Source organism: Camelus bactrianus, chromosome 26, assembly GCF_048773025.1.
Source record: "Camelus bactrianus isolate YW-2024 breed Bactrian camel chromosome 26, ASM4877302v1, whole genome shotgun sequence".
Classification (NCBI taxonomy): Eukaryota; Metazoa; Chordata; class Mammalia; order Artiodactyla; family Camelidae; genus Camelus; species Camelus bactrianus.
In genome coordinates this window covers 10,725,172-10,738,044 of record NC_133564.1, presented here as the reverse complement: position 1 = coordinate 10,738,044, position 12,873 = coordinate 10,725,172, and the positions used below count along the sequence as shown (strand labels likewise).

General features: G+C 48.9%; 1 protein-coding gene and 1 long non-coding RNA gene across 6 annotated transcripts; one reads left to right on the top strand and one right to left on the bottom strand.

Annotated features, from left to right (window-relative positions):
• Positions 1-78: 78 nt before the first annotated feature.
• LOC123616403 (uncharacterized) lies at positions 79-3,921 on the top strand. Its single transcript, XR_006724401.2, has 5 exons — positions 79-274; positions 1,141-1,226; positions 1,373-1,516; positions 1,956-2,064; positions 2,697-3,921. It is a non-coding gene; the product is annotated as an uncharacterized LOC123616403 (long non-coding RNA).
• A 498-nt stretch (positions 3,922-4,419) lies between these two features.
• Positions 4,420-12,844, bottom strand: LOC105067711 (zinc finger protein 705D). 5 transcript variants are annotated; one of them, XM_074353768.1, is made up of 8 exons: positions 12,705-12,844; positions 11,235-11,400; positions 10,875-10,945; positions 9,719-9,805; positions 8,005-8,131; positions 7,181-7,280; positions 6,573-6,648; positions 4,420-6,155 (listed from the first exon to the last, which is right to left on the bottom strand). In XM_074353768.1, the coding sequence occupies exons 4-8, from the start codon at positions 9,728-9,730 to the stop codon at positions 5,502-5,504; spliced, it is 969 nt and encodes a 322-aa protein (XP_074209869.1). In that variant the 5' UTR covers positions 9,731-9,805; positions 10,875-10,945; positions 11,235-11,400; positions 12,705-12,844; the 3' UTR covers positions 4,420-5,501. The 5 variants fall into 5 exon arrangements, with proteins under 5 accessions (XP_074209869.1, XP_074209871.1, XP_074209868.1 ...); XM_074353770.1 differs by having other exon boundaries at positions 11,235-11,373; XM_074353767.1 differs by having other exon boundaries at positions 11,235-11,529; positions 12,705-12,843.
• Positions 12,845-12,873: the final 29 nt, after the last annotated feature.

Below are 12,873 nucleotides of genomic sequence, written 5' to 3'. Positions count from 1 at the left end.
GTATGTATGTGTATTAAAATCCGTAATTGCTTGGAAATGTGATTAACAGAGTACTACGTGTTTTTCAGGATGAGACTGGATCCAGTGTGATAGATCGCGTTGATGACCTGACATTGCTTAAGGGTGGCCTGTCCTGGAGAAGGAACTGGGAAGGAAAGTTTCCTGCAGTCGAAGCCTCAGGCTTCCTGGAAGCTGCATCGTGTCCAGCAGAGCTGGGAAGCACCCACCTATCTGAGATCTGCTGACACCCAGAAGGATGGCTGAGAGGTTTCAGGTTGGTTTCCACTAAATTTTGGTCCTTGATTCTTACCTGAGAAAGGTAGTCTAACTGGAGAAATAGTTCGCGATGTGGCTTTACATGTCGAGTACGGATTCTTTAACTTGCAGTCATGTTTCTTAGGAGAGAGGATGATAAAAACCCACCCTGTCAATTACTAAATGGTGGTTCAAATTCGTCTGGTTTGTAAGGGGCAGTGTCTGAGCGGTTATGGAACCTGGTGGTTTGCCAAATGCATTTAGAGGCTAAATAATTTATTTTTCATGCTTTGTTCAAACATAGAAATTTCACACTTATTAGAAAATATTTAAAAAGTGGGTGTTGAAGAAAACTGATTAAAACAGTCCACACCCTCAACAGTGTAGCCCCCAGGCTCAGAGGAAGAAAACAGTTTTCTAGGTTAAGTTGTAGTTGAAAATTGCCTCTCCTCATGTCAAATGGGATTCTTTGAATTTTGAGGAGGAAACATTTTTTATTTCAGATTTTCAAATATCATAACCAGAGGTTAGATGTCGAATTCTCACATCACCCTTTTATTTTGTGTGTCACATGACCGGTTATCCATCTTTCTCTGATACTGCCTGTTGTGATAACCTTCACAGAGCCTCAAAATCCAGTCTTCCATGAGTGAAAATTGACATTCAGCCTTAATAGACAGTCATCTGTCTTGTCTTTGCGGGGTTCCACTCTGGGAAGGGTAACCTTGCAGAGCATGGTAAATGTCTCATCATGTGACACGACTGGGTGTAAAGAAGGAAATGGTTATTGGTTTGATCAGTGGTCACTATCTCCACTTGGAGGAGAGGGTGCAGAAGGGACAGTCTGTGTGTTTATGTGACATCATTTTCCTTTTCATGATTCAGGATCTCTGAGATGAATGCCTGAGGCAGCCTGCCCTCGCGCTCCCAGGAGATGAGGCAGATGGCAGGCGGATACAACAGACCTGCAGGTGAGGATGCCACATAGGGGCAGCAGGGGCCCTTGGGGGAGGGAGGCCCCTGGGTGGGCAGAGGCACGACTCCACCCTGCAGGTCCCCTGGGGGAGCCGACTGTAGTTCCTGCTGATTCACTGAGCGCCTTTTCTTCCAAGCACAGGGGCAGGCGAGGACTGGACCTGCGAAGTCCCCGATGGGGCCCTCCTCCCCCAGCCCTCGGGTCCAGTAAAGAGGAGACCCAAGGCCATAAGGTCATCGGAATGCAGGATCCTTTAACCAGACTGGAAGGAGGAACTCAGCAACGGTGAGCAGTGTGGAAGGGTTAGCATGTCCTAGTTTACTAAGACCCCAGAGAGGTGCCCTGTCTCTCCACCCCTATGCCACATGCACGGCCATCTCCAGGTAAGGACAGGCAGCCACGAGAGAAACATGCAAGGCATCTTGGTGCTCCCTGGGTCCACATCCTACCCTTGGAGAACCCCTAAGGGGAGAGAGCTGTTTCCATCTGGGAACTTGGCGCAGGACAGTAACAAAAACAATAGAACTAATGAATGGGGAAACCTGGGGAACTACCCGGAGTTGACGGGTGGATCTGAGATGAGGGGAGGGCAGTTGGGGCAAAGTTCACAGCACTTCAGTGTCCCCACACCCTAAACACCGAGTAAGACTGAGCCCCGGGATGCTTATCCGTACTGGGGACAGGGCACTGGGGCACATCCACTCACGGTGCTTTTTTTTTGCAGGCAGGAAAAGCAGCTGAGGAGGCCTTGTGATCCAGAAATAGACACAAGGAGACGCCGAGGGAGAAGGCAACAGAGCTGAAGGAGCCGACGGCATCAGGCGACTCTGACGGTGGGTCTCTGCTCGGTACCGGAGCCGTGTCCCCTCTGGGGAGCCTGCAATTGCTTCACCCAAATGTGCATTTCCTAATGTTTCCTTCTGTCCCAGTGACTCCAGATTATTCGTGATCTTCAGCTGCCAACTTTCCTTCAATTATGTGTGTTCATGTGGTTACTCGCAGGTCTGTCAATAGCCTGCTATTGGGGGCATATGGAATTGATTTAATCCGATGCCTCCACAACTGAGACTCAAAGGCAAGAATATCGTTTAAATTGTAATGAATATTACCAAATCGTCCATCACACACATTAGCCATTAAACTGCCTTAAGAACAGCATTCACTCCGACACTCCCCGAGGACTGAATGAAAATGCTCATTTCCCTTTAATTAACAAGAGACTGTATTTTAAAACATTTTATTTTCCAGTTTGGTGAGAATTATAAGAAGTTGATACTGTAATCTATTGTTTCCTCCTCATCACTGGGTTGGGTTTCTTTTCATATTACAATGAATTAAAACATACTAATTTTACTGTTAAATTTATTTTTTATGCTCCAAGCCCTTTAATTCGACTGATTTCCATTTTCCATTTGGTTGAGACCAATCTTAACACATATTCTGTGTGTGGTGTCCTGTCTTACAGCGCCCGCAGACCAGTGCCCATGCAAACACCGAGGAGACACTGTCCCAGACTGTGCTCACAGGCCGGCCACCTCCCACGGAATCTGCCCTGGGGTGGTCGTGGAGTGGAAATCACTGACTCCCCAGCCCACCGTCCTGTGCTTTGTCCAGGACCCTCCCTCATTGTCCAGCCCACAGACAGCAGACCTGATGTTGGCTCCCATGATTTCCCCAGACTGCCACCAACATACTTGGCCCCGGCCCTGCCCTCACACCCCAGGTCCAAGCCAAGTACCTGATTTGAAGTCAAAGCCAAGCCCCCATTTTGCCCCCGCCAGACTGAGCCAGGACTCCAAGCTCTGCATCCTGGCACCAGGTGAGGGATCTGCCTGGGTCCCCATCCACAATGCCAGAATCCCTCAAAAGGCCCTTTCCAGACCCTCAGAAAAGCACTCAGAGGCCAGTTCAGGGAGGCTGTCCAGACTTTGTGGTCTCTGCTCAGCAGATGGACGTGGACGCAGGACATTGCCAGGTGACCTGAAGGATGCCTGCTCAGATGGCCAGCACTGACCTCCAGTGAGCGGACCTGATGACTGCCCAGGCCGGCGGGCTCCCCATCCTCCCCACCACCCAGCCTCGTTCCAGGCGAGCCCCTAGTGGTCTGTGCTAGGTTGACTCAAATGACTCTGAAGGACACTGTCTCTGTCCCATTGCTTTTCTCTGGGATGACTTTGTGCAGTCACTGGAGTGAGAAACTCTCCAGTAGCTGAGACTCGACTTTCAGTCTCAAATACCTGGAGGAGACAGCAGACTGAGCAGGCGGAAGCACGGCAGCAGGCTCCGTCGGATGAACAGGACTCCCCAGCCCCGGTGCACGTGCAGAGAAGGACCCCTGTGCCACCCTGGGAGACAGACACACACACACACACACACACACACACACACACACACACACACACACACACACACACACACACACACACACACACACACACAGCCTGTTCTGACTACGTCCCTTTCGGGTGAATTCAAGATGGAATGTATGAAACTGGCATAGGGGAGGTTTTTAATTCAGTTAATTGTGTAATAAGCTGAGTAAAACTGGCATAAGTATTTAATTATAACTAAGGAGCTGTGAAATTAATCTGAACTTTGGAAAACTCTGGTTAAACTGAGCTCCGGGCTCTGTATCTTCTGAGAACTGCCCTGTCCTGACACAGAGTTCTGTTTCTGTGTGTTTTATAGAAACCAGTGCTTTTTAAAATTCAGTCTCACTGTAGAGTTGTGTTTTTAAAGCGTCTTTCAATGTTAATAAACCCTCAAAATATGACATATTGTGCCTGCTTTTATTTCTAGACATCACTGGTCAATTTTATATTACTTTAATTTCTAAAGCCGCTACTCCTGATGTAAAGGTGGAACTCGGCCCTGAGGCTTACTAGAAATGCAGTCCCTTGGGTATCCAAAGCTCAACTGTCAGACACAGGGCTGGAGTCTCCCTGGTGGATTACACTAGATACCTGATCCTGTCCCCGTGACCCACTGGGCCAGTCAAGGTCCCTGCTGTGTCACCACCAGGCGTGGATGGAGACAGCCGGTTGGTGGGAAGCTGCGATGAGCCGTGTGGGAGGAGCTGCCGAGGAAGGCGAGACCCAGAGCACGGCTGCAACTCACCCACACGCCGTGGACTGCAGACTCAGATCTGTGTTCACAGCCACAGAAGGAAAACCAGAACTTCAGCAACGTACGAGATGTTTCAGCAACAGGGTTTACTGTTGAAGTATTTACAATTAATCATCCATCGACAAAGTTTTAATTTCTTAACAAAATTCTGCATTCAGTATTCCTACATCTTCACTATCTTGCATTCATAGGTCAGATTTTCCCTGTTAATAGTTTTCTCAAAATTCTCATTTGCTGAATTTTATGTTAAAAGGCTCTTTTAACATATTGATCACCCACTGTGGATCGGGTGCCCCTGAGGAAACCCAACTGTCACCCAGATTTGGGTGACATGGTGACCAATGCTACAGGTTTCCCCCTTCCCCTGGCCCCTCAAACTTAATTTTCTAAACGTGGAATCTAGAGGTTTTCTCCACTTTAATTTTAGGATCACTGTCTGCTCGCTGTGAGAACCTTAAAGTTGATTATGAAAAGAGAGATCACCAAAGACTTCCCTTCCTTCATGACGCGCGTACGGGGAATCCACACGCGCACCACCCAGGCACGGGCACCCCCGGTGCTGCTCTGGGAACTAAGGGCTTCTCATGGACTCACTTCTCCAGGACGAGTTACCTGGTACTCCGCAAGAGCCTTCGTCCTCACAGCCTGTTTCAGTCGTTGTTAAACTCAGTGGTTATTCCTCCACCGAGTTTCTTGCGCACATCAAGCCCGTGCCTGGCTGAATGCTGTCCCCAGTGAGTACAGACCTAGGTTCTCCCAAGTAGAGCTTGCTCAAGCTGTTTAACTGTGAGTTCTACATGAAAGCACGTCCACCGTGATTGCAGGCCTGGGTTCTCCACGGCGCAAGCCCTCCAGCGTGTTTTCAGCTTAGAGCGCTCGCTAGAGGCTTCTACTTCCTCACATTTTCAGCATGAGTTCTCTCGCGTCATCTCTGCTCAGAACACCGACTGAAGGTTTCACCACACCGATGTCATACGTATGGATTCTCTCTCACATACACTTGCACACGTCAAATTCAGTAAGGATGACTGAAGCCTCTTCCACATTGATTAGTGTTTCTTCGATGTGTGAGTCCTCCGGTGCATTTAAATGTTAAAGCTATGGTGGCAGTCTTGTCCACATTCACTACCTTTATGACAGCACGTCATCTAAGGTCACAATATCCGCTGAAGGCATTCATGATTTTCTCTCCATGGTGGGTTCCCTCGTGTCGCCTAAGGGCAGAACACTGACTGAAGGACTTCCCACACAGATGACACTCATAAGGCTTCTCTCCGGTGTGCGTTCGCTCGTGGCGTCTAAGGGCAGAGCACTTACTGAAGGCCTTCCCACACAGCTGGCACTCATACGGCTGCTCGCCGGTGTGCGTCCTCTCGTGCTGCCGGAGGTTGGAGGACTGACTGAAGGCTTTCCCACAGAGATGACACTCGTATGGCTTCTCCCCAGTGTGAGTCAAACTGTGTTTTCTAAGGTCAGAGCTTTGAATAAAGGCGTTCCCACAGAGATGACATTCGTACGGCTTCTCCCCAGTGTGAGTCATCTCGTGTCTTCTAAGGCTCGAGCAGTTACTGAAGGCTTTCCCACACAGGTGGCACTCACATGATTTACCTCTGGTGTGGCCTTGCTTGGGCTGATTAAGGTTGGAGTGGTCACTAAGGGATTTCTGACACTTTTTGTTGATACAGTGTGTCTTTTCCATGGGAGTTACCAAATGCTGGCTCAGCATGGAGCTATGAGTGAACTCTCCTCCCCAGCCATTACATTCAAAGGGGCCCTCTGGAGAGTGAGATACCTGCTTCTGGGAAGGAGAGGAAAGGCTGTTAGTGGTTTGCCCACATTCCTTCATACATTCATTTCTCTACATATGACTCTAAAACACACCGTTCACTGGTGGTCTCCATTTAAAATCTTTCCAATGTTACCTATATACACAAAGGTTTTCTCTGTGTAAAGCTTACAGGTTAATTCTGAAGATGGTATGTTTCAAAGACTTGGCATATGAGCAGTGTTTATGCAACTGCCCTTTTCTAAAGATCTCAGGTTATGATTTTGAGTTCAGGTTAATTTTTCCACTAAATTTAAATCATCCAAAACTTTTTGCTCATAAAGAGCTTAATCCCAGCTTAATGTAAATCAGGCTACTGTGCTCAGTTACTACGATCCCACTGCCAGCTCTTTAATTTGGGTGACCAGGGTTAACACTCATGAAACTTACCCCTGGGATGACTGTAGACATGTCCTCCCTCCTGATGTGTTGTGTGGCTAATACTTCTTCTCTAAGGGCACCTTCTCTGCCTAAAATAATTGGAAAAAGAAATACAGTTGGCAATAGGGAATGAAAATGTTGAAAAGCACCAAGACCCATGTGAGTATGTTTCAAAACTTGGCACTTAGATGGGGAACACCCTAGGAAACAGAAACACATTACAGGGCATTGACAATCAGTTAAAGATTTTCAGAGCTGAAATATAAAAACATTAAAATGGAGATGAGATGTTGGGGAGGTAAAGACGTTAAGAGAGGGAAAACCTCAAAGGGGAGGCTGAGGACAAGAGTTATGTGAAAGTTTAACTTCAGCAAGTACATGAATATCCTTGTTCCTAAAGCCAAAAAAAAAAAAAAAAAAAAGACAATGGCAGGAGGACATGTGAATTATAATTAAAATATACGAGGAACAGTAACACCTGGAGAACTATGGCCCCACATCCTCACCTACGTTGTAGAAAACACCACTCATTTAACAGAATCTTCAGTTGATATGTTTGAGTATGTACTCACTCCACGACCAGGCACCCTCAACCCTGAAGCACAGGCCTCTACCACATGCCTGGACTGTGGCTCTGGAGAAATCCTCCTCCTTCAGTCCACAGCTCTTCACCTTGCTCCAACTGGAAAATCACATCTGATTTGCAATGCTGATACCCTGTTTACGGAAAAAAGGGACATGGATTTTGAGTTCTGTGCTAATAAAAGTACATTATCATCAAGCCCAGGACAAGTTACTGAGAAAGAATAAGGGGGTCGCTGATGTTCAGCCGAGGCAACAACACCCTAAATGGAAAATGCACCAAAATCCAGATCGCGTGCCTAAAATAGTGAAAGTCTCTGGATGCTGACGTCCAAGGCCAAGTTTGCAGACAGAATGCAGAATCCTCCATTTTTTCAAAAAGGGAGAAATTAAATGTCTCCACAGTGGGTTCAATATAGTGGTTTTCATACAAATGCCAATAAACATAAATACCACAAGAATGATCAAAGGTTTATTATTTTCACTAGTCTGCTGTCAAGCCTCAGTGCAGTGACTAGAGCAGAATAATTACTTAGAAAATATTTAATCAATTTACCTTTGCATTCAAAAATATTCACTGAGTTCCCAGTTCTGCTCTGAGTGTCAGAGATTGAGTGGCAAGAAAGAAATTAAATGGTGATCAAGATGACATTTTAGTAGAGTGACAATCTGCATGTAAGTAAAATATAAAGAAACAACTCTCTTTCATGTAGATTTCTATGAGAGAATCAGCTAGAGAATGGGGTGGGTACACAGAAGCTGTTCCAGATACTTGTTGATGCAACCAACGAACACCTACCCACTTGCCTACCTACCTACTTACCCACACACACACATACATAAATGCTGACAGACTCACCCACGGAGACCAGGTGACTGAGGTTCTCCAGCATCACGTCTCTGAACAGCTTTCTCTGGGATGCGTCCAGCAGGGCCCACTCTTCCTGGGTGAAGTCTACTGCTACATCTTCAAATGTCACTAACTCCTAAAACATGGATATTCTGGTTTAGGCAGAACAATCCCTATGAATGTCCAGAGTAGGAGGGTTGAAAGGACAGCACTGAGGGAAAGGGTGGAGGGACCAGGTGCACAGGAAGATCAGACTAAGTCCGGGCTTCCCAACAAGTCATTCTCACTGCTGAACCGGCACCTGCTTTTCGGAAACCTCACATAGATCTACACAGTCTAAGCTAGTAAAACTTTATTATAAGGGAGTATCACATGAAGCGTGGTGAAATAGAATCTGGAAATCTTCCAAAAACCTGGTAATTATGAGTTCAGATGCATGATTAAAACATGCACTTAAAAATTTATATAATTCTCTTCCTGATTAATTTCAAGTAACTTTATAGACTCATCACAAGGCAAATAAACCATGATTTGCCACCTTTAAACCATAGCTATGGTTACATCATTCCCCTAAATGAACTTCAGACTCCGTGTCTATTAAATGATCAATAACCTCTTACAAGTACTGAAAGATGCAATGAACTGATGGATGGAGCACTTCCTATCTAAGTAGACATGTGTTAAATACAAGTCATTAGTCTATTACTCATTAAGATGTCTGCGGACACTGAAACCATCCCCAGCATTCTTCAGAACTGAACAAGTTTCACACAGAACTTGGAATCAGCAGGTGTGGCCTTGCTTAACTCTGCAGGACTTGGTGTAAGGTCAGGCGGGTCAGCAGCACAAGGAGGGACCTCTGGGACGGCTGGCCTGGCATGGCCGTTCCTGCGGCACGCGGGCTCCCATCTGCAATTTCCTCTGGGACCTCAGACACCAGTATCGGCGTCTCCTATCTTTACCGTGTCCCTCTGCTAAGAATGACAGAAGCCCGTTGACTGGTTTTGGTCTCTCTGGTTCTCAAAACCTTCCACAGGGTCTTATATTTTACAACAGTCCTCCTGAACGTGGAGCCACAATTAAGGAAACAGTATTCCCTGCACATTAATTCCAGTTGCCAAATATGAAAAAGTGTTAATTTTCTTAATTTCCTTTTTAAGAAGTTCCTAAAAGTGCAAATATATTCTATCAAAACGTCACATTTAAAATTGGCAAAAAAATAGATGAATGCTATCTCAAGCTTTCCCTGGCCTAAACCTCCCCCATGCCCCCTTCAGTGCTGCACAGCCCGCAGCCAGGGCCTGTGAGGCCCGGACCAACCGACTCACTGATGAAGCCTCGGCCGCCCTGCTGGGCTGGGATGAGCTCTGCGCTCCCCTATCCTCAACACAACCTCAGACCGTCAGAGCCAACGGCATGATTAATGAGTGGTACCTCCCAATGGCACCATGGACAGAAATAGGGAAAGAAAACCTTTCTCGTGTCTTCCATAAGTACACTAGCTTAGCAGAGGCTGGAATAAATCAGTGAGCTGTTAGGAAGGCTATTCGTTATTAAGGAGTTCCTGACCCATGACACACCCCGGGGTCTCGGGGAAATTCCACTGGAGCTCAGACCCCTGACTTTCCTGACTGCACTGGGACACCCACGCCGGCAAGAGGAACCCGCCATCCGCCAGCAGCAGCTGCGTGTGCAGCTTCACTACAGAGCATCCCTTACTCACCACGGGCTGCATCGTCAGTAACTCGGCTACCAGCGGTCTTTCTCCAGGTTTTCACTTGCAGACAGTCCAAGCATTAAGCAGGCAAAGCTGAGGACAGTGAAAGAAGCCATGAGACTCCTGCCTTGCGCACAACTTGCAGACCAACATTCCATGAAGCTCCAGCCTTCACCTGGGCATGGCGCCCAGCCTAACCAGCAAGCGAGCGGTGCACTCCGGGAGAAGCGCACAGAGGGCTCTCCTCCTCTCCCAGGGTCCAAAGTAGGACGGCGGTAACTACAGCCGCTAACAAAACACAGGAATACAGGCAGCTTACGGGCAGCAACACCGAGCGCGCTGAGCTTTACACCGCAGGTGGACTGGCCCACGGCGCCCGGAGCCACTCAGGTCCCTCCCTGATTCGGAACCGTAGTGATGCCGGGCGCGTGCCACGGGTAGGCTCTGGCTCCCTCCTGTAGGTAACCACGGAATTCCTCAGACCACTTCTCCTGCCCTAGGTAAGAACTTCAGAGAGGCCACCACTAGCCCCTTGTCAGACGCTAGACTGCCCATCAGCTCCAGGAACCACAGAGCTGTCAGCCTGGACAGGTTCACCCTCTGTCTGCCACTGAAGGCAGGACCAGGTCCAGGTCAAGGCTGTGCTAGAACAGCAGTGGAGAGAAGTCACATTCCTCAAAGAGCCACGACTTTGAAATTTCAGGGTTGTGCAGCCCCAGACTTGCAGGGGTTGGGGAAGTCTGGAGACTGGGCTTCCTCAAGGATATAACACGCAGCTGGAGTTTAGTCTGGTGAGGGCACCTCTCCCCAGCTTCCTTGACTAAAGCTAGAATGATCTCAGAACTCTTCATGCTTCCGATCAGGCATCGCCCCCTCCACTCAAGGATGGAAACCAGATCCCAAGTATCTTTGAAAGAGATGCCTTACAACAGTGGCCTCTCTCTGCAACACCCAGACATTCCAGTGAGCAAAGGACCAAAATCAACTGCCTTCAACTTGAATCAGGGAGTGGAATGATTCATATTCAAGGCCCTTAGGCAATATCAAAGCTCCACTAAGCCATTATATATGCCCCCTCCAAGGTCCTCAGTGTGCGCTCTGTGTAGGAACTGGTTTACAGTAGAGAACCTGACACATCTATGCAAACAGAATCCATACGTACCCTGCAAAGTGTCAGGCATACGTCTCCACAGTGCACCATGTTCAGCTAGCATCTTCCAAAGCTTACAAACCCTGCAGAGGGAGAAAACTGACTTTCATCTCCAAACCCGAGGCCAGCCCACGGTTTCAGCTCTGAGCCCTTGCTCGCCTCCTCCATGACCACAAGGCCAGAAGATGGTTGGATGTCCTGCTTCAGCTGTGCCCTAAGCCCTTATCCCAGTGTTTTCCCTGTTAGGGCGCTTGGACTGAGCCCTGTGCCCCACACCCCTCAAACATCTGCCTCTACCTTGAGCTTGGAGGGACCCGAGGTACCTGCTCTTCAGAAAGTGAGAACAGCCCTCCCCCGGACACAGGCCCATACCTGGAGACTTGAATCCCCTCTGTAAAACACGAGAAGGAGGCTGTCTTCGGCATCACAGAGGCAGGCGGTGACAGGGTGGTCCTCAAGCTCTGCTCTCTGCCTGTTGTGTGCGTGCACTGTGAGGAGGAGCTGGAATCCTCTAGGGTGAGTGGAGGGGGCTGAGGATCTAGAGGGTGATTTAAATGTCTGGGGCGTGATAGCTGGATTCTGGGCCCTGTTTCCTTTTGTGAGTTTCCTCTGGGAGTCACAATAATCTCAAGTATTTAACTCGTATTTTCCAGAACATCACATTAAACTATCAAAATACATATTAAGAAGACCTAATTAGTAGCACTGGAAAACATGAGGTGGTCAGTAATGCAAAAAGTTCAGCAATTTATTCACGAAGAACAGCAGGGTTCTCTTCCAACTAATTCTGAGGACAGTCCAGCTCACCCTGGATCATTTTCAGAGACACCGTGAAGGGAATATATACTTGGTTGGAAACTTCAGTTCACAGCCCACTCAGTTAAGAGATCATATAAGGGCAGAAAGATGTTGAATATCGGACTGGTTTATCTAGGTTTTGATTGTTAATATAAAAAATTACCAATATCCTTACCAAGAACACACTGAAATAGTGTAAAATTATTTACTAAGCACTAAAGAATATTTTCAATACTTGATAAAGACTGGAAAACCACTGAGACCTCATCAGAATCTGCCACAATACAAGTAAAAGGGAATGTAAGCTGGAAATTTACAAACAAAACTAATGAATCTGGGACCCACCCTTCCTTTGCCGGCAGCTCCTGCCGCTCATACCCCCTCCTCCTACTCTGTCCTGCTCCCCTCTCTGCTGATCCTCCTTCTATTTTCATTTACACCCCTGCTTCTTGCCCAGGTCACTCTCCTTCACTCTCACTGTCTTTCCAAGCCCATGGGATCCACTTCCCCATCTTCAATTTACCCCTGCTTTCTCTGTCTCACTCTGTCTCCCTGGTTCTCCCTTGACCTCTCTTTCCCCTTCCACCCCTGCCCCACCTCCGCATTCACAGGCCTAGAATGAATACGCTCCAGCCCCGGAAGAGCACACTTCCCAGTGGGACGTCACTGGGAAGGTAAACACACCCTGGCAGGCACAGCCGTGACAGGGGATTTGGGGCCCTGGAGTGTCGCAGGACGCGGGCGGGTAAAGGCCCCAGCACGGGGCTCGGGGGCCTCTCTGAGGGCGCGACTGGGAAGGGGAGGCCGGCGGGCAGCAGGGCTGGCTCAGGAATGACGCGAGGATGGGCGGGAGACTCAGGACAGGACTGGGGTCGGCAGAGCCGGAGGAGGAGGCGGCGAGGCGACCCGACGCCGCCCCCAAGGGTCGGAGAATACACCGCTCTGGGAGAGGGGGCCTGACGCGGCGCGGGGTGGGGAGCGGAGACGGTGAGAAGAACCAGGGCGGGAAGGTGGGAGCGGGGACCGGCCACGCAGCGATTTTACCGGAGACAGACGCGGGTCCGGGCCCGGCAGCACAGCGCCTGCCTACTAGGCGGGGATCCCCATGGGCGGGGCTGGCGCGGGCGGGGGCTGTAAGGTCCCCGGGGCCGCGGACGCCGGGGGTGGAGGACGCGGGGCTGGGGGCATCGACGCGCGACTCTGAAGGAGAAAT